At 38.6% G+C, this 24,502-nt stretch overlaps 1 protein-coding gene across 3 annotated transcripts in view; it reads left to right on the top strand.

Moving 5' to 3' along the window:
- The window catches only part of ARHGAP9 (Rho GTPase activating protein 9), a 343,366-nt gene that overhangs the window by 248,092 nt on the left and 70,772 nt on the right, over positions 1-24,502 (top strand). For all 3 annotated transcript variants that reach the window (XM_053708184.1, XM_053708185.1, XM_053708186.1), the window contains 2 exons: positions 14,027-14,147; positions 23,515-23,634. In XM_053708184.1, coding sequence (XP_053564159.1) covers positions 14,027-14,147; positions 23,515-23,634 — 241 coding nt within the window. The remainder of the gene's footprint in view (positions 1-14,026; positions 14,148-23,514; positions 23,635-24,502) is intronic.

The following is a 24,502-nucleotide window of genomic DNA, read 5'->3' as shown; positions in this document are numbered from 1 at the left end:
TGCTGCAGCTACACTGCCTGTGAGGGAGGTACAGTGATCAGTTAATAGCTAACCTATCAGCTCATGTGTAGGGTACAGTTACCTATGTAACTTAACTCCCTGGTGCTGCAGCTACACTGCCTGTGAGGGAGGTACAGTGATTAGTAAATAGCTAACCTGTCAGCTCATGTGTAGGGTACAGTTACCTATGTAACTTAACTCCCTGGTGCTGCAGCTACACAGCATGTGAGGGAGGTACAGTGATTAGTAAATAGCTAACCTATCAGCTCATGTGTAGGGAACTGTTATCTCTAGCTTAACTCCCGGGTGCTGCAGCTACACTTTGTGTGAGGGAGGTACAGTGATCAGTAAATAGCTAACCTGTCAGCTCATGTGTAGGGGACAGTTACCTATGTAACTTAACTCCCTGGTGCTGCAGGTACACTATGTGTGAGGGAGGTACAGTGATCAGTGTAAATAGCTAACCTGTCAGCTCATGTGTAGGGGACAGTTATCGCTAGCTTAAATCCCTGGTGCTGCAGCTACACTGCCTGTGAGGGAGGTAGAGTGATAATATAATATTTCTCACTCACAGTCAGACCAGTAAAATTAATATTTCCTAATCCTTAGCTATAAGCCATCAGCCATGTGATTGTGTCCACCATCCGACAGTACAGAATATATATATATATATATATATATATATATATATATATATATATATATATATATATATATATATATATATATATAGTAGTATAATGACTTTCTAGTTTCCTGATAAATGTAACATGGCATCAATTGATGGTTGACCTGAGCAGCCAGCGCCCAGCGACTATACATTAAAGGGTTTGTCTCCGTCTTGGGCAGCAACATCACTCACCTCACCTCTAGATGGTGCAGTGTGTGTGTGAGCCTGAGCCTCAGACATCATATGGAGTCAGACGGCTCATCCCTCTCCTGCACGATTTCTCCCTCGTGCTGAGTGAGTGACATGATATAGGAAGGAGGAAATTAGTGTAGTCCTAAGAGTGGGCAGCAGCAGGCAACGTAGCTGCGCAAGTGAGCTCCGTCTCCTCCACGCTGACACTCTGACACCTCACACGCCCACATTCCCATAGGCAGGCAGCCATCCTATAACTATTATAAGCAATAGCCGGGCGGGCCAGCCCACTGGGACAGGAAGACTGAGCTGACTGTAGAACAGAACTGTCTGTGTGTAATGTATCCTTGGCAGTCGGCACCGCTCTCAGCGTGCCCTCCTGCTGGTGCGTACAAAGGCGGCTGCCTATACTGCCTAATACCAAACGCCGGCCCTGTAAACCACCAAAACTTTAATTTTGACTTTACTGTCCCTTCACAAAAGTGAGTACACCCCTCACATTTTTGCAAATATTTCATTATATCTTTTCATGTGACAACACTGATGAAATGACACTTTGCTACAATGTAAAGTAGTGAGTGTGCAGCCTGTATAACAGTGTAAATTTGCTTTCCCCTCAAAATAACTCAACACACAGCCATTAATGTCTAAACCGTTGGCAACAAAAGTGAGTACACCCCTAAGTGGAAATGTCCAAATTAGGCCCAATTAGCCATTTTCCCTCCCCGGTGTCATGTGACTCATTAGTGTTACAAGGTCTCAGGTGTGAATGGGGAACAGGTGTGTTAAATTTGGTGTTATGGCTCTCACACTCTCTCATACTGGTCACTGGAAGTTCAACATGGCACCTCATGGCAATGAACTCTTTGAGGATCTGAAAAAAGAATTGTTGCTCTACATAAAGATGGCCTAAGTTATATGAAGATTGCCAAGACCCTTAAACTGAGCTGCAGCATGGTGGGCAAGACCATACAGCGGTTTCACAGGACAGGTTCCACTCAGAACATGCCTCGCCATGGTCGGCCAAAGAAGTTGAGTGCACATGCTCAGCGTCTTATCCAGAGGTTGTCTTTGGGAAATAGATGTATGAGTGCTGCCAGCATTGCTGCAGAGGTTGAAGGGGTGGGGGGTCAGCCTGTCAGTGCTCAAACCATATGCCGCACACTGCATCAAATTAGTCTGCATGGCTGTCATGGCAGAAGGAAGCCTCTTCTAAAGATGATGCACAAGAAAGCCCGCAAACAGTTTGCTGAAGACAAGCAGACTTACGACATGGATTACTGGAATCCTGTCCTGTGGTCCGATGAGACCAAGATAAACTTATTTGGTTCAGATGGTGTCCGGCGTGTGTGGCGGCAACCAGGTGAGGAGTACAAAGACAAGTGTGTCTTGCCTACAGTCAAGCATGGTGGTGGAAGTGCCATGGTCTGGGCCTGCATGAGTGCTGCCGGCACTGGGGAGGTACAGTTCATTGAGGGAACCATAAATGCCAACATGTACTGTGACATACTGAAGGAGAGCATGATCCCCTCTCTTCGGAGACTGGGCTGCAGGGCAGTATTTGAACATGATAACAACCCCAAACACACCTCCAAGACGACCACTGCCTTGCTAAAGAAGCTGAGGGTAAATGTGATGGACTGGCCAAGCATGTCTCCAGACCTAAACACTATTGAGCATCTGTGGGGCATACTCAAATGGAAAGTGGGGGAGCGCAAGGTCTCTAACATCCACCAGCTCTGTGATGTCATCATGGAAGAATAAAAGAGGACTCCAGTGGCAACCTGTGAAGCTCTGGTGAACTCCATGCCCAAGAGGGTTAAGGCAGTGCTGGAAAATAATGGTGGCCCACAAAATATTGACACTTTGGGCCCAATTTGGACATTTCCCCTTAGGGGTGTACTCACTTTTGTTGCCAACGGTTTAGACCTTAATGGCTGTGTGTTGAGTTATTTTGAGGGGGCAGTACATTTACACTCTTATACAGGCTGTACACTCACTACTTTACATTGTAGCAAAGTGTCATTTCTTCAGTGTTGTCACATGAAAAGATATAATAAAATATTTACCAAAATGTGAGGGGTATACTCACTTTTGTGAGATACTATATATATATGTGTATATATATATATATAAATATATATATATATATATATATATATATATATATATATATATATATATATATATATATATTTAAATATATTTAAGGTTAGATGGTCCTGAGGTACAGTTATTCTAAAAACACTACTATTAAAATGTTTTAATGATTGATAGACAGGGGGAGGAGGAAGTGAGGTATTAGGATAGAGAGGAATATATATATACAGTCATGGCCAAAAATATTGGCACCCCTGCATTTATTATTGGCACGCTCAATTTAATATTTGGTAGCATACCCCTTGGAAAAAATAACTTAAATCAATCGCTTCCTGTAACCATCAATTAGTTTCTTACACCTCTCTACTGGAATTTTGGACCACTCTTCTTTTGCTAACTGCTCCAAGTCTCTCAGATTGGATGGTTCCTTTTCCCAAATGCTGTTTTGAGATCTCTCCACAGGTGCTCTATGGAATTCAGATCTGGACTCATTGCTAGCCAGTTCAGTACTCTCCTGCTCTTTGTCTTAAACCATTTCTGGATGCTTTTTGACGTGTGCTTTGGGTCATTGTGCTGCTGTAAAACCCATGACCTCTGAAAGAGACCCAACTTTCTGACACTGGGCCCTACATTGCACCACAGAATTCTTTGGTAGTCTCCAGATGTCATAATGCCATTCACACAGTCAAGACATCCATCAACATCAGTGAACCTCCACCATACTTGACTGTAGGAACTGTATTCTTTTCTTTAAAAGCCTAATTTCTTTTTCTGAAAGCAGTAGAATGATGGGCTTTACCAAAAAGCTGTAATTTAGTTTTGTCAATCCACAGCACATTCTCCCAAAAGGATTTTGACTTCCTCAGGTAAGTTTTGGCAAACTCCAATCTGGCTTTTTTATGTTTCTGTGTCAGCAGTGGGGTCCTTCTGGGTCTCCTACCATAGCGTCCCTTTTCATTCAGATGGCGACATATAATGCAAGCTGACACATTTGTACCCTGTGCCTGAAGGTCAGCTTGAATGTGTGTGGAAGTGGATCGAGGTTCGAACAATTCTTCATTGAAATCTTTGATCAATTTTTCTCTTTCGTCCACGTCCAGGGAGATTAGCTACAGTGCCATGGGCAGTAAACTTCTTGACAATGTTGAGTACAGTGGACACAGGAACATTAAGATCTCTGGAGATGGACTTGTAACCTTGAGATTGTCCATGCTTTTCCATAATTTTTATTCTCAAAGCCTCAGACAATTCTTTGCTGCTCTTTCTCTTCTCTATGTTCAGTGTGGCACACAGAGACACACAACAGAAAAGTTGAGTCAATTTTCACCATTTTAACTGGTTGCCAGTGTGATTTCTATATTGTCAGCTTCTGTTAATTGATACAGGTGACTTTAATTACAAATTATAGGAGCATCACAGACTTGGAATGCAATTATTTATTACACTTTTGAGAAGGTGCCAATAATGTTGTCCAGTCCATTTTTTGAGTTTTGTGTGGAATGTGTCAGATTTGGCTTTTTCTCTCCATTTTTGTGTGTCAAATCAATACAAACAAAATAAATAAACCTGAGAATGCCTAAACATTTGTAATTGAAACAATATTCTGGAAAAAGTGGTGCATTATTTGACAGAAATTCAGGGGTGCCAATATTTTTAGCCATGAATGTATATACTGTATAAGATTGTTAGTGGTGTTTTTTTTTTAAGTAAACATAAAAATTATTATTATCATTTAATCCTTGAGGTTTAATCCTCAAGGGTTAACTGTATTGAATAGATATATTGATCTGCATTCTGCATTTATCAGAGATCTTTCCATATTACCTCCTCTAATTCCCAGTGAAATTTACTGGTTTAAAAAGAATTTTATAATATTTTTGAAAATGTTTGGCTATACTGGTTAATATTTTTTCCATATTTGATCCTGATCTGCATTTTTGACATTGTTCATATGCTCTGATACTCTCATTATTACTTGTATTTCAGTCATGCCAATATTGATTTTATTGCACGGACAGTAGATTATATATATTACCCACCACTGATGAAAAAAGTATTTAATGGGGTTATCTTTAATGTTGGGCCTTTTTGGTTCTTATCTACCGTCAAATTCTTTGTTTCTATGTTTCTAATTGGCGCTTCATTGATACATATGGAACATGTTCCACATAAATAGTTACCTGGCTTCAACAATGGTTTTCTTGGAATTTATATGTAATGGCATTGAACTAATTTGTCCTTCAAATTTTTGGATCTCCTAGATACTCTATGACCTATTATACCAGCTAGTTGTGGATCACTTTGTAGTCTGAGCCAATTTTCTTTTTGAATAATTTGTACTTGTTGTATTTATGCATTGCACATGGTAATTTGTTTTGGAATGCCAATGTTTTTGTTTTTCTCTTAACATTGTAATAATTGATTTCAAGGTTGTATTTTAGTCTAATCATTAATTCATTACTTTCCTGTAAGAAAGTTTGTATTGAAGGACAATTTCTTTGGGGTCTGAGGAATTCTCCATATGGTATAAGTTTCAAGGTACAAGTGCATGTGCACTTGTTCTGTATAAAAGTGTATTAGTCACTGTTTTCTTTAATTGGTTTCAATTGGGCCCTTGGCTGTTACTTCTATTGCTAAATCAAGGAAAGAAAAAAAGGAATGTGTTTTGAATCTGCTAAGTATGTTAATCTGATGTTTAAATATATATTCATATATATATATATATATATATATATATATATATATATATATATATATATATATAAGCACACAATCTGTACACATGTACAATATACCCACAATCTTCTAGCTCATATAGGTTTATTATTCATGTATTAGTTTAACTATTCTTTTGTAACGAAAGAGGCTGCGTTTCAGTTCACACATGTAAATTGTGTTGTCATACAATACTGTCTAAAGGGATCATTTAAATTACACCAGTGGCAGAGAACTATTGCCTCCCACAGTGAAGAATAGTAAAACCTCTCTTGGTGAGACTGCCTTCTAACAGTGATTTAATCCCTTTAGAATATTTCACCTGCAATCTTAATTGCAATGCGGAGATATTTAGAACATATTGCTATGGTGACAATGTTTACAACATTGGGACCTAAGTCATCACATTACGGTCAAGTTATAATTGAGCTGTTTTGTAGGGATTTTTTTTATTTTCTTGAATGGTTTGGGGTGATTTTCTTTTTAAGGCACGTGGGCCTTGATTTAATATGCCTTTTGGGCATTACGGATATTGATATAAGCTGCACCGTGTTGGTGGACCTTTGTGAATATGAAGTTATTTTGTAACAGAAATATATTTTTATGCATTGAACATGAATGTCCTGTGAAATGGTGGGGCAAGAAAAACACTAAATACATTTCACGAACCTCTCTCTAATCACAGGTACTGCCCAGGTACAAACAGACCAGCACTTGAACACAGTTAAAGATAGGTTTGAACATGGTGGCACCCATGACTAGACTAACTCAAAATGTATTTAGTGTTTAATGCCATTTTAAATTTAAATATTGATTTTTATTTCATAAAACTATAAGGTTGTGGGTCAGCAAGAGGATAACATCTTTAACTGATGAACTAAATGAATATCTTCTTGTAAAGTAATATCTGGATCAAGTAGATAGTGATGACATTCATGTTAATATTTGCAGGTTTAGTCCATTCATTCGAATCCATGTGATTTATATAAAGTGCACAGACAGTTCTTGAATGGGCTTTTGAACAAACTAAACATTGGTAATACTATAGCCGCTAATTTGTCATCATTTGAACTCTCTGTCCTATAAATTTAACTATAGGGTAGCATTGCAGGGGTTAGCATTGCAGGTTTAGATAGCAGTATTGTTACATCATCTGTTCACATCTCTTAAGTGAACATCTATAAGTGAGGCACTAAGAATTGGGCAAAATAATTATACAAGAATTGAACAAGGTTTGGACAAGGGACAAGGCAAGTTCTGTTGTAATTCTGTGTTTTATCCACTGTTTGATTATTTTGAAAAAATGCTCAATATCTTTATATTCCTTTTTGCCACCTTTTGTCTCTATAACAAACTACTTTACTGCATTATTCCTTCCCCCTCACCACCTGCACTGTTCATTAGCCCATCTCTCTTAAAGGGACACTGTACCCAAAAACATTATTTCGTGATTCAGATTGAGCATGAAATTTTAAGCAACTTTCTAATTTACTCCTATTACCAAATTTTCTTCATTCTCTTGGTATCTTTATTTGAAATGCAAGAATGTAAGTTTAGATGCCGGCCCATTTTTGGTGAACAACCTGGGTTGTCCTTGCTGATTGGTGGATAAATTCATCCACCAATAAAAAAGTGCTGTCCAGAGTACTGAAACCAAAAAAAAGCTTAGATGCCTTCTTTTTCAAATAATGATAGCAAGAGAACGAAGAAAAATTGATAATAGGAGTAAATTAGAAAGTTGCTTAAAATTGCATGCTCTTTCTGAATTACAAAAGAAAAAAATTTGGGTTCAGTGTCCCTTTAACCTCACCTTACTTTTGTATTCATGAGCTTCACACATTCCTAAAGACTCTCTCTCCCCCTCACACCTCATCCCAAAAACAATCTCATTACTGCAAATCTGCATCTCATCTCATGTCTTTCTCCCTCTTGCTCATACTGGCTGCTGGTGACATCTCCCCTAATCCTGGTCTCCCACAACTTCATAGCCTTGCACAACCATTTGTGCTTTCAATAGAATTCAAAAACAAAACTCTGGTAACCTTAATCTCATCTCTCTTGGATCCAAAGCCACCACCCCCTTCACTTGTGCACTCTAAAACTCTCGCTCTGTTTGCAACAAGCTGAGTTCTATCCATGACCTCTTTATCTCCCACTCTCTCAATCTTCTGGCTCTCACAGAAACCTGTCTCTCTCCTTCAGACATAGCTTCCGCCGCTGCACTGTCACATGGGGGCCTTCACTTTAACAACACAACAACAAGTATTGGCGCACATCCAAACACTTAAGTCCACATATTTATAACATATTTATATATACTTCAAAAAATATATTCGTCTGCTAAATATTCTTTAAATTGTTAAAATAAAATTGGGATCATTGTCTCACAATATTATTAACATATATTTATGCTGCAAAAAGTTTTGCCTGTTAAATATGCTTTTAAATAAAAATGGGATCTTAGGCACACAATATGGCCATATTCTGCTAAGCCAGTCACCACTTACAAGGTGTCCAAAAATAGACTGGTCCTAACACTAATCAGTTTAGCTTTGCTGGGCTGAGTCATTCGATTTCTAATATTCAAATACAGAATTCCAACACTGCAGTACTATGTCTCAAACCATGTCTGCACAGAATGAAAATCCCTAGCTTTATATATATATATATATATATATATATATATATATATATATATATATATATATATATATATATATATATATATCACAATCACATTATCTGGAACAAACCCGGGCTGGGTGGTGTGCTTTAACCAAAGGGATTGGGTCAGCTCTCTATTTAAGAAATACAACAACAAAGGGGTTTGGTTAAGCACACCTGAAAAAAAGGCCTTTTATATATTAGCACACATATTGTGGGAGTGCTGCCAAAGTGACCAAAATAACAAAACAACACAACAACATGTATTGGCGCACATCCAAACAATTAAGTCCACATATTTATAACATATTTATATATACTTTAAAAAATATATTCGTCTGCTAAATATTCTTTAAATTGTTAAAATAAAATTGGGATCATTGTCTCACAATATTATTAACATATATTTATGCTGCAAAAAGTTTTGCCTGTTAAATATGCTTTTAAATAAAAATGGGATCTTAGGCACACAATATGGCCATATTCTGCTAAGCCAGTCACCACTTACAAGGTGTTCCAAAATAGACTGGTCCTAACACTAATCAGTTTAGCTTTGCTAGGATGAGTCATTCGATCTTCACTTTAGCCACACTCCTAGGTCTGATAATAAATCAATAAAGAAAAAATTCCACCTTAAAATGAGGCTGTCGAACATATTATCTGAAGTGCAAGAGTGAAAGAAGAAAAATTCCACCTGTAATTGAGATTTTAAACAAGCAACCAATGAGATGTGATTTGTCCCTTTAAATGAAGGATTATGAGTATGGGCTAGTTATTCTAGATAAAGCTCTGTAAGGAGTGAAACGCGTTGAAACCAGCACCATATTCTAATATCAAGGACCAGCTTCTGATATTGCTTTTAACTTAAAGAATGACCATTGCAACGTATCAGTCAACCCGGGTTGTATGTTGAACTTTTTACTCTATTTCATCTATGAGAGCGGGTTTGCGTGCATAGAACTAAGAGCAAACTCTGGCTCTAAAAATTAACATCCTTAAGGTCCCCGCTTACAACATAGAGTGGTGTGTCATTATTCATGACATCTCATGAACGGATCTGGTTGGCCAGGCTAAGACAAGCCCCTAAGCTGGAAGCGGTGACGCCAGACGCCGGAATCTCGAGGAACAGACACTGAGGCTAACAATTAGAAGCTCTCCACAGAGAACATTTCCTTTGGAACCGTAACAAGGTACAAATAATATTAAGTTTCACAAGACTGAGACTTGTGTAAAGAACTTTGTGGAATTTACTATACACAATATTTTGAATTGAAAAAAATCTGTGTACGCTATGCACCAACTAAAAAGTGATGACAACGTTTAAAGTATCAAGTCACCCCTAACGAAGTTATCTCTGTTACATTTGCTTGGTCAATGGACTTTTTAAATCTTGCATATTTTTTTACTCAAATAAGTTTTAATTTGCCACTCTGTATCGAATTTCTATAGTGATAAATTGCTCAGCTATAAGGGATACATCCCTATCTTCTTAATACATATTATTTTATTTCTGTTTTGTTTATTAAATTCTGTAAACACATTTCTACCTGGTCATTTATATCCTACAAATTATTGTTATTGCTTATTTGAGGTATCTTAAGCTTTTAGCGCCCTTATTTAACCCCTATTTGTCTATCTATAGGTCTGATAATAGACAAGGAGGTGGTGTTGGTATTTTACTTTCCTCTCGTTGCACCTTTCAGTAAATACAGCTCTTCTCTTTCCTCACATTTTCTTCATCCGAAACACACATGATTTGCTTATTCTCTCCCCTCACTATACGTGTTGCAGTCATATACTGCCCCTGGCTCATCAACTTTATTTCTAGATCACTTTGCTGCCTCGCTACCTTATTTTCGTTCCTAAGACACCCCTGCCCTCATTCTTGGCGACTTCAACCTCCCTGTTCCTCTTTCGGCCTCTCTCAATGGACTGACTCGCCCACTCACAAAGATGGTCACTCCCTTGATCTGATTTTCAGCTATTGATGCACTATCTCAAACTTTACAAACTTCCCTTTTCCTCTTTCTGACCATCATCTCCTCACTTGTAACATCACATCCCTCACAACAACTCTCCCTTTTTCTACCCCTCACGCCAAGCTTCACAGAAGCATCAAGTTATTAGATCAGCAACAGCTCGCTAGCTCTCTTGAACCTTTCCTATCTATCTGCCACTATAACTCCACCCTTACATCGGTTCTTGACAATCTGGCCCCACATACCATAGCTCGGAAATCATACACTCATCATCAGCCCTGGCATACTCCTCTGACACAGTACCTATGCAGATGTTCCCATACTGCTGAGTGACACTGTAGAAAATCTCGGAGTTCAGCTGACTTTCTTAACTACAAGTTCATCTTGAACTCTTACTATTCTGCCCTTAATCTATATAAGCAACATTACTTCTCCAATCTTATCTCTACTTTTTCTTTAAACCCAAAACGTCTATTCTCCACGTTCAATACTCTTCTCCGCCCACCCCCACCTCCTACTACAACTTCTCTCTCAGCTCAAGATTTTGCCAGCTACTTAAATAACAAAATAGACTCCATCAGAAATGAAATCATCTCTTAACATACTACCAGTCTTTCACCCCCTCAAAAGCTTGCAATCATCCAAAACCCACGTAGCCATAAATTAAGCTCTTATGCCCCTGTTACAGAGGGTGAAGTTTCTGCCCTTATACTATCCTCTTACCTCACTACCTGTCCCCTTGACCCCATCCCCTCACAGCTATTCCCCTCCCTCCCTTCTACCCTTACCCCTATACTCACATACATCTTCAACTTTTCCCTCAGCACTAGTATATTTCCCTCATCTCTTAAAGTGCCATAAAACATGTTAAGATCTGAGCATATCCTAAAAGGGCTAATTAAGTAAAAAAATAGTTTGCATTAAAAAATTGATGGCAAGTATTTTAAAATAATTTTCAAAAATAAGCAAAATTGCTTACAAAGCCATTCTGTCTGGAGAAGCCTGATCCACTCCTCATCAATGTTTAGTATCAGAAACACTGGCATTGTATTTCAACTGAGTTCACAACAGCTTATTTGCTTCTAGACATGCTCCAGCAGATAATAAGTGTTACAGTCTTTTATTCTACCAAATCAATGGTGGATATAGATGCAGCCATAAAAGGAATTTTGTGGGGTGGAGTTAGATCTGTACAATTTGGAAACATAAAAGAAAGGGTTAATGGTGAGGTACTGCAGTATAAATTTGCAGGTAAAGTAATTAAAATACATATCATATTTTTTCTCTATCCCAACTTGTTTTATGTCCCTTTAAACATGCACTGGTCACACCTATCCTCAAAAAAACCTTCTCTCGATCCATCCTCCCCATTCAACTACCACCCTTTTCCCTACTCCCTCTTGCCTCGAAGCTTCTTGAAAAACTAGTATATGCAAGTCTATCTCATTTCCTTACACTAAATTCCCTCCTTGACCCACTGCAATCTGTATTTAGCCCCCATCACTCCACAGAAACAGCAATTGTTAAGGTTACCAACAACCTAATTACAGCAAGATCTAAAGGCCACTTCTCTCTGCTTATTCTCCTTGATCTGTCTGCAGCCTTTGATACTGTCGACCACCCTCTTTTGCTCCAAACCCTCCAATCCTTCAACATTTGCGACACAGCTCTCTCATGGTTCTCTTTCTATCTGTCTAACTTACCTTTAGTGTAGCCTTCTCTGGGGCATCCTCTGCCCCGTTACCACATTCTGTTGGGGCACCGCAAGACTCTGTCCTCTGTCCCTTTCTCTTCTCAATCTACTCATCATCATTGGGTTCCTTAATAAAGTCCCAAGGGTTTCAATATAATTTGTTTGCCGATGACACCCAATTCTACCTCTCTGCACCAGTCCTATCTTATTCCTTGCAAACCCGTGTCACTAACTGTCTTTCTCATATCTCATTTTGAATGTCCTCTCACTACCTTAAGCTAAATCTCTCCAAAACTGAGCTGCTTATTTTCCCCCCTTCTTCAAAAATCTCCACCCCCAACTTCTCTATAACTATCGATAACTCCATCATTACCCCTACCCCACATGCCTAATGTCTTGGGGTCACACTTGACTCAGATCTTTCTTTCACTCCTCACATTCAGTCCTTGGCTAAAGCCTGCAGCTTCCACCTTAAAACATCTCTAAAATTAGACACTTCCTTGCACAAGACACAACTAAGATTTGAATCCATTCTCTTATCCTTTCCCACCTAGACAACTGGAACGCCATCCTCTCTGGTCTCCCTAGCTGCCACCTATCTCCTTTACAATCCATAATGAATGCCTCTGCCAGGCTCATCTTCCTTACATGTCGCTCTTCATCTGCTGCACCTCTCTGCCAATCCCTTCACTGCCTTTCTCTTGCATCCAAGCTTAAACACAAAATTTTCACTCTGACATGCAAAGCCCTCAACTGCACTGATCCCCTACATCTCAAACCTTGTCTCCAGATACTCTCCCTCCCGATCCCTTTGCTCTGCTCACAATCTCCTACTCTCCTCCTCTCTTGCTAAGTCCTCACATTCCCATAAACAAGACATCTCCAGTCTTGCTCCCATCTTGTGGAACTCTCTGCCTCGCTCCACAAGACTCTCCCCTAGTTTTGAAAGCTTCAAGCAGTCACTAAAGACTGTACTATTCAGGGATACATACAACCTAATTGAGAACATAAGAAATATGGCAGGCACTACTCCCAAAACCCTGATATAATTTAAAAGTTCAAAATTTTATTTAGAATAGATAAAAAGGTTGAACAGACATGGCAGGCAAATGGTATGCTAAACAGTCTGACGTGTTTCTTGCCCCCTACAGGCGCTTACTCATGAGTCTATCTGGATTTTGGGAGTAGTGCCTGCCGTATTTCTTACGTTCTCAATTGTGTTATGGACTGATCCCCTGTATGGGCTACGGCAATCTGAGCTATTATTGAGGACTATAGTGTTACTATTTTAAAGCGGTTACTCTTGGAGGAGTTCATTTCCGGTTTACGGTGCTTGCTGCTAGCTGTGTATACTCAACTTCATGCATACAACCTACACTAACCTTTCCTAACTCCATTGCTATCCCCTTGAACCCCTTAGCATGTAAGCGTATGAGCCCAGCTGTTTGTAGATCACCCTCATAAGAGCTGACTACAACAGTGCAACTCTCAGCAGGGCCCTCTACCCATGTGATCCCTATAAATGTTACCTTGTATACTGCCTATGTTTATAGCGCTGCAGAATCTGTTGGCGCTCTACAAATTCCTGATAATAATAATAATAATTCTAACCCCTATGAGAAATTATATTGTGTAGGTAAGTAAATACCTTTGACATGCTATGGGCACCTAGATGTTTATTGGTGTCAGTGGGATTGTGTTCATGGGTTATGGTCAAACCTACTCTAAAAAATATGTAGATAGAGTCCACCATTCCACCTGTGTAATACATGGTAAGGTGAGAAAAGTTAATCATAAGGTTTTAATTTACAGCAATATAAAATGTCTTATTTAGTAAACATTAGTTTAAAACCTTAATAAAATATCAGTACAACTCTATTTAAACCATATGTTGTTAATATGTTATATAATAGGTTGTTTGGCTTGCTTTTAACCTCCCTTGGTATTGTGTTGCAGTGCATGAGAATGTTGCATCATATGTTGTTTAATAAGTGTTATGATCACTGAATTTAGGATCGAGAAAACCCACTTGACAACATTATTTTAAGAAGATCAGGCAGCGTGGAGATCCTGGATGAGATTAGTGGAGAAGATGACATCTCACAGAAGGTTAAAGACAGTCGCAAGTTTTCATGTATGTAAAAATTATTGCTTTTCTTTTTAGTATTTCTAAAAATAAACCTGATATTCAGAGACAGAACTAGAACTCATTGGGCAGGCCCCCCCCTCATTTGAACAGCACTCCTTCTAAAGCATACTTAATGAGCAATATATATATATATATATATATATATATACATATACACTGTATATATATATATGTTTGATAAATTTATTTTTCATTGAAATGTGCTAAAAAGCAGGTAATTTTTAAAAAAAAATCAAATATATATGTTTGATGCAGAGACTACACTGAGTTGATTTATGATGTTACTTTGGGCTTTAAAGTATGAATCAATGTTAGCACTTCCCTTCAGGTGCTCGCTGTCAGCCCCGGTTCTCCCAAACCGTGTATAGAAGCAGAAAGTGTTGAAAGTGGTGGCGCTGTGTCACCTCCAGGGAACCAAGCTGCCCATGTTCTCTGAGTCAACCTTGTTGCTTTCACCTCCAAAATAAAAGAGCTCACAATAGTGTAGCAGATTTCAGAAAATGTGATAGGTGCACAAACTGGTTATACTCACGAGATTGCAGTTAAAATAAGCCTTTTATTAAATTCATCACTAAGGGGTCTTCAGGTGCAGCTTCAGGTTTTATTTAAAATACAGCTCAACGTGTTTCGGCTAATAGAAACCTTTATCAAGAGCATAAAGTTAAAACAATTTCTGGAACAAATGGTTATAGCCTAGCGATATTCACAAACAAATGTATAGTCTCAAAACTCTGCCTGTCTTCTTCAAGACACATCCATCAACAGGTGTGCTGAATTCAGCTTACATCAGGGCTGTATCCAATTCCTATCTTTTTCTGTCAGGAAGTGTAGAAATATATCAATGAAATTCAGTATGCCAGATGCCTTAAATAAATTTATATGGTTACACTTCCCCACATAAAAAGCTTCCATTCTGAGATCAAACAGACCTATGGGGGCATATTTATCAAGCTCTGTATGGAGCTTGATGCCCTGTTCCATAACCTTTCCGCCTGCTCTGAGGCGGTGGACAGAAATCGACAGAAATCAACCTGATAAAATACAATCGGGTTGATTGACACCCCTTGCTAGCGGCCGATTGGCCACAAATCTGCAGGGGGTGGTATTGCACCAGCAGTTCACAAGAACAGGGGGTGTCAATCATCCCGATCGTATCTGATCAGCATGATTTCTGTCCGCAACCTCAGAGGTTGCGGATGAGTTAAGGAGCAGCAGTGTAATGACCGCTGCTTCTTAACTTCTGTTTCCGGTGAGCCTAAAGGCATTACCTGGGTAATGCTAGAATTACACAATTTCTGACTTTACCTGCAATATATATATATATATATATATATATATATATATATATATATATATATATATATATATATATATATATATATATATATATAAAGAAAATGCTCTCTCTGGATTTATAAATTCAACTAACTTTACTACGTGACGTTTCAAGATTTTCACCCCTTCCTCACGTAGTAAAGTTTGTTGAATTTATAAATTGAGAGAATGCATTTCCTTCATTCATCTATATTATTCCTGATGCACCCTGATATCAATACTATAATAAGTCTGTGAGAGTGCTATATCTTCCAATTTGAATATATATATGTGTTGCAGGTAAGGTCAGAAATGTTACTTAACGCAAAAGGGAGAATAGCGGCACTACTTAAAGTAGTTCCCTAATTCAGTGGTTACTGGGTATTGTTGATATTAGTAACCATCTACTATTAGTGAAGAGAAGTGGTGCTGTACACAATTAATATGAACAGAGATTAGTAATGTCAGAGTGACATTACAAAAAGCGTGTACGAATTAGCACTCAACTACTTATGTTGAACATTAACAAATAGGTGTAATCGATCACCAAGAACAAGAAAGTCGGATTAAAATTTAACTTTTATTCAATATATATTAAAATCGGAGGTAACTAAATTAAAAACACAAATTGTGCACAAGCACAGCTAGGATTGGTAGTAGTATGTGTAAAATCTCTTAGCTTGTCATGTACTAATACTGCCACATATTACTAGTCAATAATAACTTTCTGTACGTCAGACAAGATAAGTTCAAATGGTGATATAACAAGTGGCTGACAAGTGTAATAATAGTAGTTAGTGTAAGTACTATCAATGTTGGAATAGTAACAAGTTGGTTTATTCGCAAAAATACTTTGCTGATAAAGTCACTGGTAGTTATCACGTAATAGTTTTGTTTGTTACGTCTCTAGTGAACAGATCTGGGTGATGGATGGTATAAAAATAATTCTAATGTCACAGGAGCAGAAAAAAGATGCCGAAAACTGGTGATAATTGATAATGCTACCCTTGAGAGATATTTTTATATCAATTAGTACAGGTAATGTAGTACTAGGTCTCCCTTATAGTTTATGAGTAATACTGGTGCTATCCTAATAGGAAGATGAAATCCTGTATATAGGTGTATTACCCACGGGAGTAGATACAGATCTCAGAAGAGATTAATAAGGTATCTTAAATTATGCTATGGTGAGCTTACAGACTATCAGATAGTTAACTGTGATAAGAATCAATAATATATGTGGTTGTATAGAGTTATGTCGCTGACTCTAGGTATATCGGCAGTGGGTACATATGTACTCCCATGTTAATATCTATGGTTTTAAGCGGTTACGCTAGTGTTATAGTACACTGCCCGCTAATAATAATATTCCTAGGTAAAGAAGATAATGCGGTATAAATCCGCCCTGTTGTTATATGTTGTGTATACAGCAAAGTATTGTGCCCAGTGGAGCAGATACAAATCTGTTATAACGCTAATATTGCTCTGTTAAATAGATGCCTATAGACCTCCAACGTAAATAACAAAGTATACTATCTCAAATACGGTTAACTCAAATAGAAGCCTGTGGTAATGAGAGTATATAATTTGTGGCTATTCCACCAACATCGAGGTATTGCTATATGTATTCAATAAGGTATCGTTAGTTATGCTGTGGTAAGCTCGTTAATGCAGAGTATACTAGAGAATATTGCAATAATATAACTTGTAGTGATATAGGTTGGTAGTATAGAGCTATGTCGCTGACTCTAAGTATATCGGCAATTAGTATATGTGTGCTCCGGCATTTATATCTATGGATTCTAAGTGGTTACGCTAGTGTCTTAGGACACTGCCCACTAATAATTGAATTTCTAGGTGAAGAAGATAATGCGGTATAAATCCACCCTGTTGTTATACAGCAGAGTATTGTGCCTAGTAAAATAGATACAAATGTATTGTAACATTAATATTGCTCTGCTAGATTGAGGCCGATAAACCTCCAACGTAATAACGATGTATACTCTCACAATTACGTATACTCTCACAATTACGTATACTCTCACAATTACGTATACTCTCATAATTGCGGACTATTTAAAGTTAACTTTGATAGAGAGTGGTAAAGAAAGTATATAACTTGTGGCTATTCCACCAACATCGAGGTATTACTAAATGTATTAACAATGAAAAACTATGGCTAGAAGTGCATGCTAATTTGCAAGTAAAAATGGGGAATCACTAGATTCTCACTCCCGTAACATGTTTCGCTTTGTAGCTTTTTCAAAGGCCGTACGTAACAAACCGAACTATTACCTGATAACTACCAGTGACTTTATCAGCAAAGTATTTTTGCGAATAAACCAACTTGTTACTATTCCAACATTGATAGTACTTACACTAACTACTATTATTACACTTGTCAGCCACTTGTTATATCACCATTTGTACTTATCTTGTCTGACGTACAGAAAGTTATTATTGACTAGTAATATGTGGCAGTATTAGTACATGACAAGCTAAGAGATTTTACACATACTACTACCAATCCTAGCTGTGCTTGTGCACAATTTGTGTTTTTAATTTAGTTACCTCCGATTTTAATATATATTGAATAAAAGTTAAATTTTAATCCGACTTTCTTATTCTTGGTGATCGATTACACCTATTTATTAAAGTGACACTATACCCAAACTTTCATGTTTAAGGGAGAGAATACAATTTTAAACAACATTCCAATTTACTTCTATTACCTAATTTGCCTCATTCTTTAGATATACTTTAATGGAGAAATAGCAATGCACACGGTGAACCAATCACAGGAGGCATCTATGTGCAGCTACCAATCAGCAGCTACTAAGCATATCTAGATATGCTTTTCAGCCAAGTATATCAAGAGAATGAAGCAAATTAGATAATATAAGTAAATTAGAAAGTTGTTTATAATTGTATGCTCTTTCTAAATCATGAAAGAAAAAAATTGGGTTTCATGTCCCTTTAATGTTCAACATAAGTAGTTGAGTGCTAATTCATACACGCTTTTTGTAATGTCACTCTGACATTACTAATCCCTGTTCAAGGTCAGAAATGTATATACATTATACACACACATATACACACATACACACACACAGACACATGTACACATACACACATACACACACAGACACATGTACACACACACATACACATACACATGTACACACACATGTACACACACACACAGACACAGACACATGTACACACACACACACACACACACATACACACACAGACATACACACACAGACACATGTACACACACACACATACACACACACACACACATACACACATGTACACACACACACATACACAGACACACACACACACACATACACACAGACACATACACACACACATACACACACACATGTACACACACACACAGACACAGACACATGTACACACACACACATACACACACACACACACACATACACACACAGACATACACACACAGACACATGTACACACACACACATACACACACACACACACACACACACACATGTACACACACACACATACACAGACACACACACACACACATACACACAGACACATACACACACACACATACACAGACACATACACACAGACACATACACACATACACACAGACACATGTACACACAAGAGGAAGTTTATGCACAGTCTAGCAAACACACCAAACAAACACTACAGAAGTAAAAAAAAAAAAAAACAACAACAACAATTACCACTACAACTGCTTGCTTTCTGTGCAGAGCTTTCTTTCTATTTTTTTTTCCCTGGGTATTTTTCAGATAACACAAGTTTAGCAACCCCTAGTGGTGGTTAGAAAAATTGAAGCCCTGTAAACAAGCTGCTCTGAAATCTGATTTTGCTTGAGCAGAAACAGGCTACCTAAAAGCAGCGGAGACCCCTGTAGTTACACCCCTGCTGATATTCTAATATTAAAATTGGTGTAGTAAACTTTACTCCTTAAAACAATAACATGAACATAACAAAAGAATGACAATGCTCAGATAATGTTACAAGTTAAATATATAATCTTAAAGGGACACTGAGCCCAAATTTTTTATTTCATGATTCAGATAGAACATGCAATTTTTAGCAACTTTCTAATTTACTCCTATTATCAATTTTTCTTCGTTCTCTTGCTATCTCTATTTGAAAAAGAAGGCATCTAAGCTTTTTTTTAGGTTCAGATTCTGGACAGCACTTTTTTATTGGTGGATGAATTTATCCACCAATCAACAAGGACAACCCAGGTTGTTCACCAAAAATGGGCCGGCATCTAAACTTACATTCTTGCATTTCAAATAAAGATACCAAGAGAATGAAGAAAATTTGATAATAGGAGTAAATTAGAAATATGCTTAAAACTTCATGCTCTATCTGAATCACAAAAGAAAAAAATTGGGTTCAGTACCCTTTAAGTTTGATTTTATATTTGTGTCTGTTAAAACAAGTATGTTTACTAAGGGGGTTTAATGTTAAGTGTATATTAGATCATGTTTAATTTATTTGGGGGGAAAGTTAGGGTTTAGTTTTAGGTTTATAAGGTTGATAGGCTAAGTATTAGAGATAGACTAGGTTTAGGGTTTAAGCATTTTACATTACGTTCTGTACACTCAACAGCTCAGTACAGCCAATCAGAAATTATTATGGGGAATATATAAGCAAAACATTATCACCTTACCAGCCAGGAAGACACCCATCAAAGGGCTAGATTACGAGTGGCACACAATCGATAACGGTTTATCTTGGCTCTTTGCACGTCGAAAGTTGCGTGTATTACAAGTTAAGAGTAAATGTATTTGATTGAGTTTAACGCACGTTGGGCTAGCACAACTTCAGAGCTTAATGTCATCCTGTACCAGGGAAACAAAGCAGCCATTGGGGCTGATTTAGACAACCACAACAGGTACAATAAAATAGAGATAGACTAGGTTTAGGGTTTAAGCATTTTACATTACGTTCTGTACACTCAACAGCTCAGTACAGCCAATCAGAAATTATTATGGGGAATATATAAGCAAAACATTATCACCTTACCAGCCAGGAAGACACCCATCAAAGGCTAGATTACGAGTGGCACACAATCGATAACGGTTTATCTTGGCTCTTTGCACGTCGAAAGTTGCGTGTATTACAAGTTAAGAGTAAATGTATTTGATTGAGTTTAACGCACGTTGGGCTAGCACAACTTCAGAGCTTAATGTCATCCTTTACCAGGGAAACAAAGCAGACATTGGGGCTGATTTAGACAACCACAACAGGTACAATAAAATAATAAACAATGTTGTGGTTGTCTAGCAGATATATACTGATCTAAAGGATGCATACCTACACATTCCTATCCACAAAGATCATCACCAGTTTCTCAGGTTCGCTTTTCTGGACAAACATTACCAGTTTGTGGCTCTTCCCTTCGGCTTAGCCACTGCTCCCAGAATTTTCACAAAGGTGCTAGGGTCCCTCCTGGCGGTTCTAAGACGGGGGCATAGCAGTGGCGCCTTACCTAGACGACATCTTAATTCAGGCTCCAAAGAGCCAAGTCTCATGGGTGGAAGGTGAACATAAAAAAAGAGTTCTCTTTCCCCTCTCACAAGGGTTCCCTTCCTAGGGACTCTAATAGACTCGGTAGAAATGAAAATATTTCTGACAGAGGTCAGAAAGTTAAAACTCTTAACTACTTGCCGAGTTCTTCATTCCATTCCCCGGCCATCTGTGGCTCAGTGCATGGAGACAATTGGATTTATGGTAGCAGCAATGGACATAGTCCCTTTTGCTCGGATACACCTCAGACCACTGCAACTATCATGCTCAAACAGTGGAATGGGGATTATGCAGATTTGTCTCCTCAAATTCAGTTGGACCAGGAGACCAGAGATTCTCTTCTCTGGTGGTTGTCTCAGGGATCACCTGTCTCAGGAATGTGTTTCCGCAGGCCAGAGTGGCTCATAGTAACGACAGATCCAGCTGCTAGGGCTGGGGGTGCAGTCTGGAACTCCCTGAAGCACAGGGCTTATGGTCTCGGAGGAAAAGCTCTTCTCCGATAAACATTCTAGAACTGAGAGCGATAGTCAATGCGCTTTCAGGCGTGGCCTCACTTGCTGCGGCCAAATTAATCAGATTTCAGTCGGGACAACATCACGACTGTAGCTTATATCAATCATCAAGGAGGAACAAAGGAGTTCTCTAGCGATGAAGGAGTTAACCAAAATAATCCGATGGGCAGAGGACTCCTCTTGCCATCTCTCAGCAATCCACATCCCAGGAGTAGAGAACTGGGAGGCGGATTTCCTAAGTCGTCAGACTTTCACCCGGGGGGAGTGGGAACTCCATCCGGAAGGTATTTGCCCAGCTGACTCAGCTATGGGGCACACCAGAATTGGATCTGATGGCGTCCCAAGTCAGAATGCCAAACTTCCTCTCTACGGGTCCAGGTCCCGGGACCGCAGGTGGTATTGATAGATGCTCTAGCAGCGCCTTGGTCCTTCAATCTGGCTTATGTTTTTCCACCGTTCCCCCTTCTCCCTCGTCTGGTTGCCAGAATCAAGCAGGAGAAGGCTTCGGTGATTCTGATAGCCCCTGCATGGCCACGCAGGACTTGGTATGCAGACCTAGTGGACATGTCATCTGTCCCACCATGGACACTGCCAATGAGGCAGTATCTTCTAATACAGGGTCCGTTCAAGCATCCAAATCTAGTTTCTCTACGTCTGACTGCTTGGAGATTGAACGCTTAATTCTATCAAAGCGTGGTTTCTCTGAGTCAGTTATAGATACTCTGATTCAGGCTAGAATGCCTGTCACTAGGAAAATCTACCATAAGATATGGCGGAAATATCTTTGTTGGTGTGAATCCAAGGGTTACTCATGGAGTAAGATTAGGATTCCCAGGATATTGTTTTTTCTCCAAGAAGGATTGGAGAAAGGATTGTCAGCTAGTTCCTTAAAAGGACAAATATCTGCTCTGTCTATCCTTTTACACAAGCGTCTGGCAGAGGTACCAGAAGTTCAAGTGTTTGCTCAGGCTTTAGTCAGAATCAAGCCTGTCTATAAACCTGTGGCTCCACCATGGAGTCTAAATCTAGTTCTTTCAGTTCTTCAAGGGGTTCCGTTTGAACCTTTACATTCCATAGATATTAAGTTGTTATCTTGGATAGTTTTGTATTTGGTAGCTATCTCTTCTGCTCGAAGAATTTCAGAATTATCTGCCTTACAGTGTGATTCAACTTACGCAGATAAGGTAGTTTTGCGTACCAAGCCTGGTTTTCTTCCTAAAGTTTTTTCTAACAAGAATATTAACCAGGAAATAGTTGTTCCTTCTCTGTGTCCTAATCCTTCTTTGAAGAAGGAACGTCTGTTACACAATCTTGATGTAGTTCGTGCTTTAAAGTTCTATATACAAACAACTAAAGATTTCGTCAAACATCTTCATTGTTTGTTGTCTATTCTGGAAAGCGGAGAGGTCAGAAAGGCTACGGCTACCTCTCTTTCCTTTTGGCTGAAAAGCATCATCCGTTTGGCCTATGAGACTGCTGGCCAGCAGCCTCCTGAAAGAATTACTGCTCACTGTACTAGAGCAGTGGCTTCCCACATGGCTTTTAAAAATGAGGCTTCTGTTGAACAGATTTGTAAGGCGGCGACTTGGTCTTCGCTTCATACTTTTTCCAAATTTTCCAAATTTCATACTTTTGCTTCTTCAGGAGGCTATTTTTGGGAGAAAGGTTCTACAAGCAGTGGTGCCTTCCGTTTAAGGTACCTGTCTTGTCCCTCCCTTCATCCGTGTCCTAAAGCTTTGGTATTGGTATCCCACAAGTATTGGATGAATCTGTGGACTCGATTTGCAGCATGTTAAATCATCCCCAGGTGTCATCCTCAGCAGTTAAGGAGTTATTATTTTATGACTTACAGTATAAACTGTCAAAACTGTTCAGATTCTTAACTTTTTCCCCTTACAAAATAATCCTACCCACATAATAATACCATTTCTTTTTCTGATTCTTATCTATTACCTGCATAGTGTCTTGGGTGAATTCTAGTATAGGAGGTGTAGACAAGAAAAGAGTCAGTGGCCGGCTGAAGAAGTTTTTAGTAAGGCGACCTCCTCTGCAGACTCTCCACGAGAAAGGTCTTATTAAAGGTAAGAAGAAATGTGTTCCAATAACCTTCACTGTAAAGTTGTCACTATAAAAAATATGTATAACAAGCAGTTAATGTAGCTAGCATATACTAAATACTTTTTACAAACTTGAACTATAGGGGACGATTTAACAAAGTCCGACAGACATCGCTGTATGCAGACAGCATACACTGTCGGCATTCAGCATTGCACAAGCAGTTCTAGTGAACTGCTTGTGTAATGCCTCCCCCTTCAGATTCGCGGCCAATTGTCCACTAGCAGTGGGTGTCAATCAACCGAATTGTATGTGATCGGGTTGATTGCTGTACACGGCTCAGAGGCGGCAGATCCAGTTAAGGAGCAGCGGTCTTAAGACCGCTGCTTCTTAACTCCTGAAGGCTCACACGGAAACAGGACAAGTTGGCCCAATTCGGGGCATAGTAAATCGGCCCCATAGTCTTTAAAATTGACCCCAACTTCAGCCTCTTTGCTTTTCTATAGACCAAATATGCCAGTGAATTAGCTGACCTTTATGGGAATTGTTTAACTGTAGTGTATCATTGAGCCTCTGATTAGAACAAAATATGCATTTATTGCATGCTGAATCTATTATCACCAATGTTTGAGTACTTGAACTGGTTGTATTATTTATTGTGTTATAAAAAAATAAATATAAATATTGTAACATTGTACAGTGCTTACTTACAAGTTTTAACTAATGAGGAGCACATTGTCCATTTCTGCTCTACAGGATGACATTTTATTTCAGTACTTTGAGAATGGTTATTTTACAAATCTAAAACATATCAGTTAATGTAAGCAATCTGCAACTTATGACTTATGATTTATTTCTAACAAATACTAATATTTACTATTATTATTTGTGTTG

Source organism: Bombina bombina, chromosome 3 (genome assembly GCF_027579735.1).
Source record: "Bombina bombina isolate aBomBom1 chromosome 3, aBomBom1.pri, whole genome shotgun sequence".
NCBI lineage: Eukaryota > Metazoa > Chordata > Amphibia > Anura > Bombinatoridae > Bombina > Bombina bombina.
This window is presented reverse-complemented; position numbering and strand designations above follow the sequence as displayed.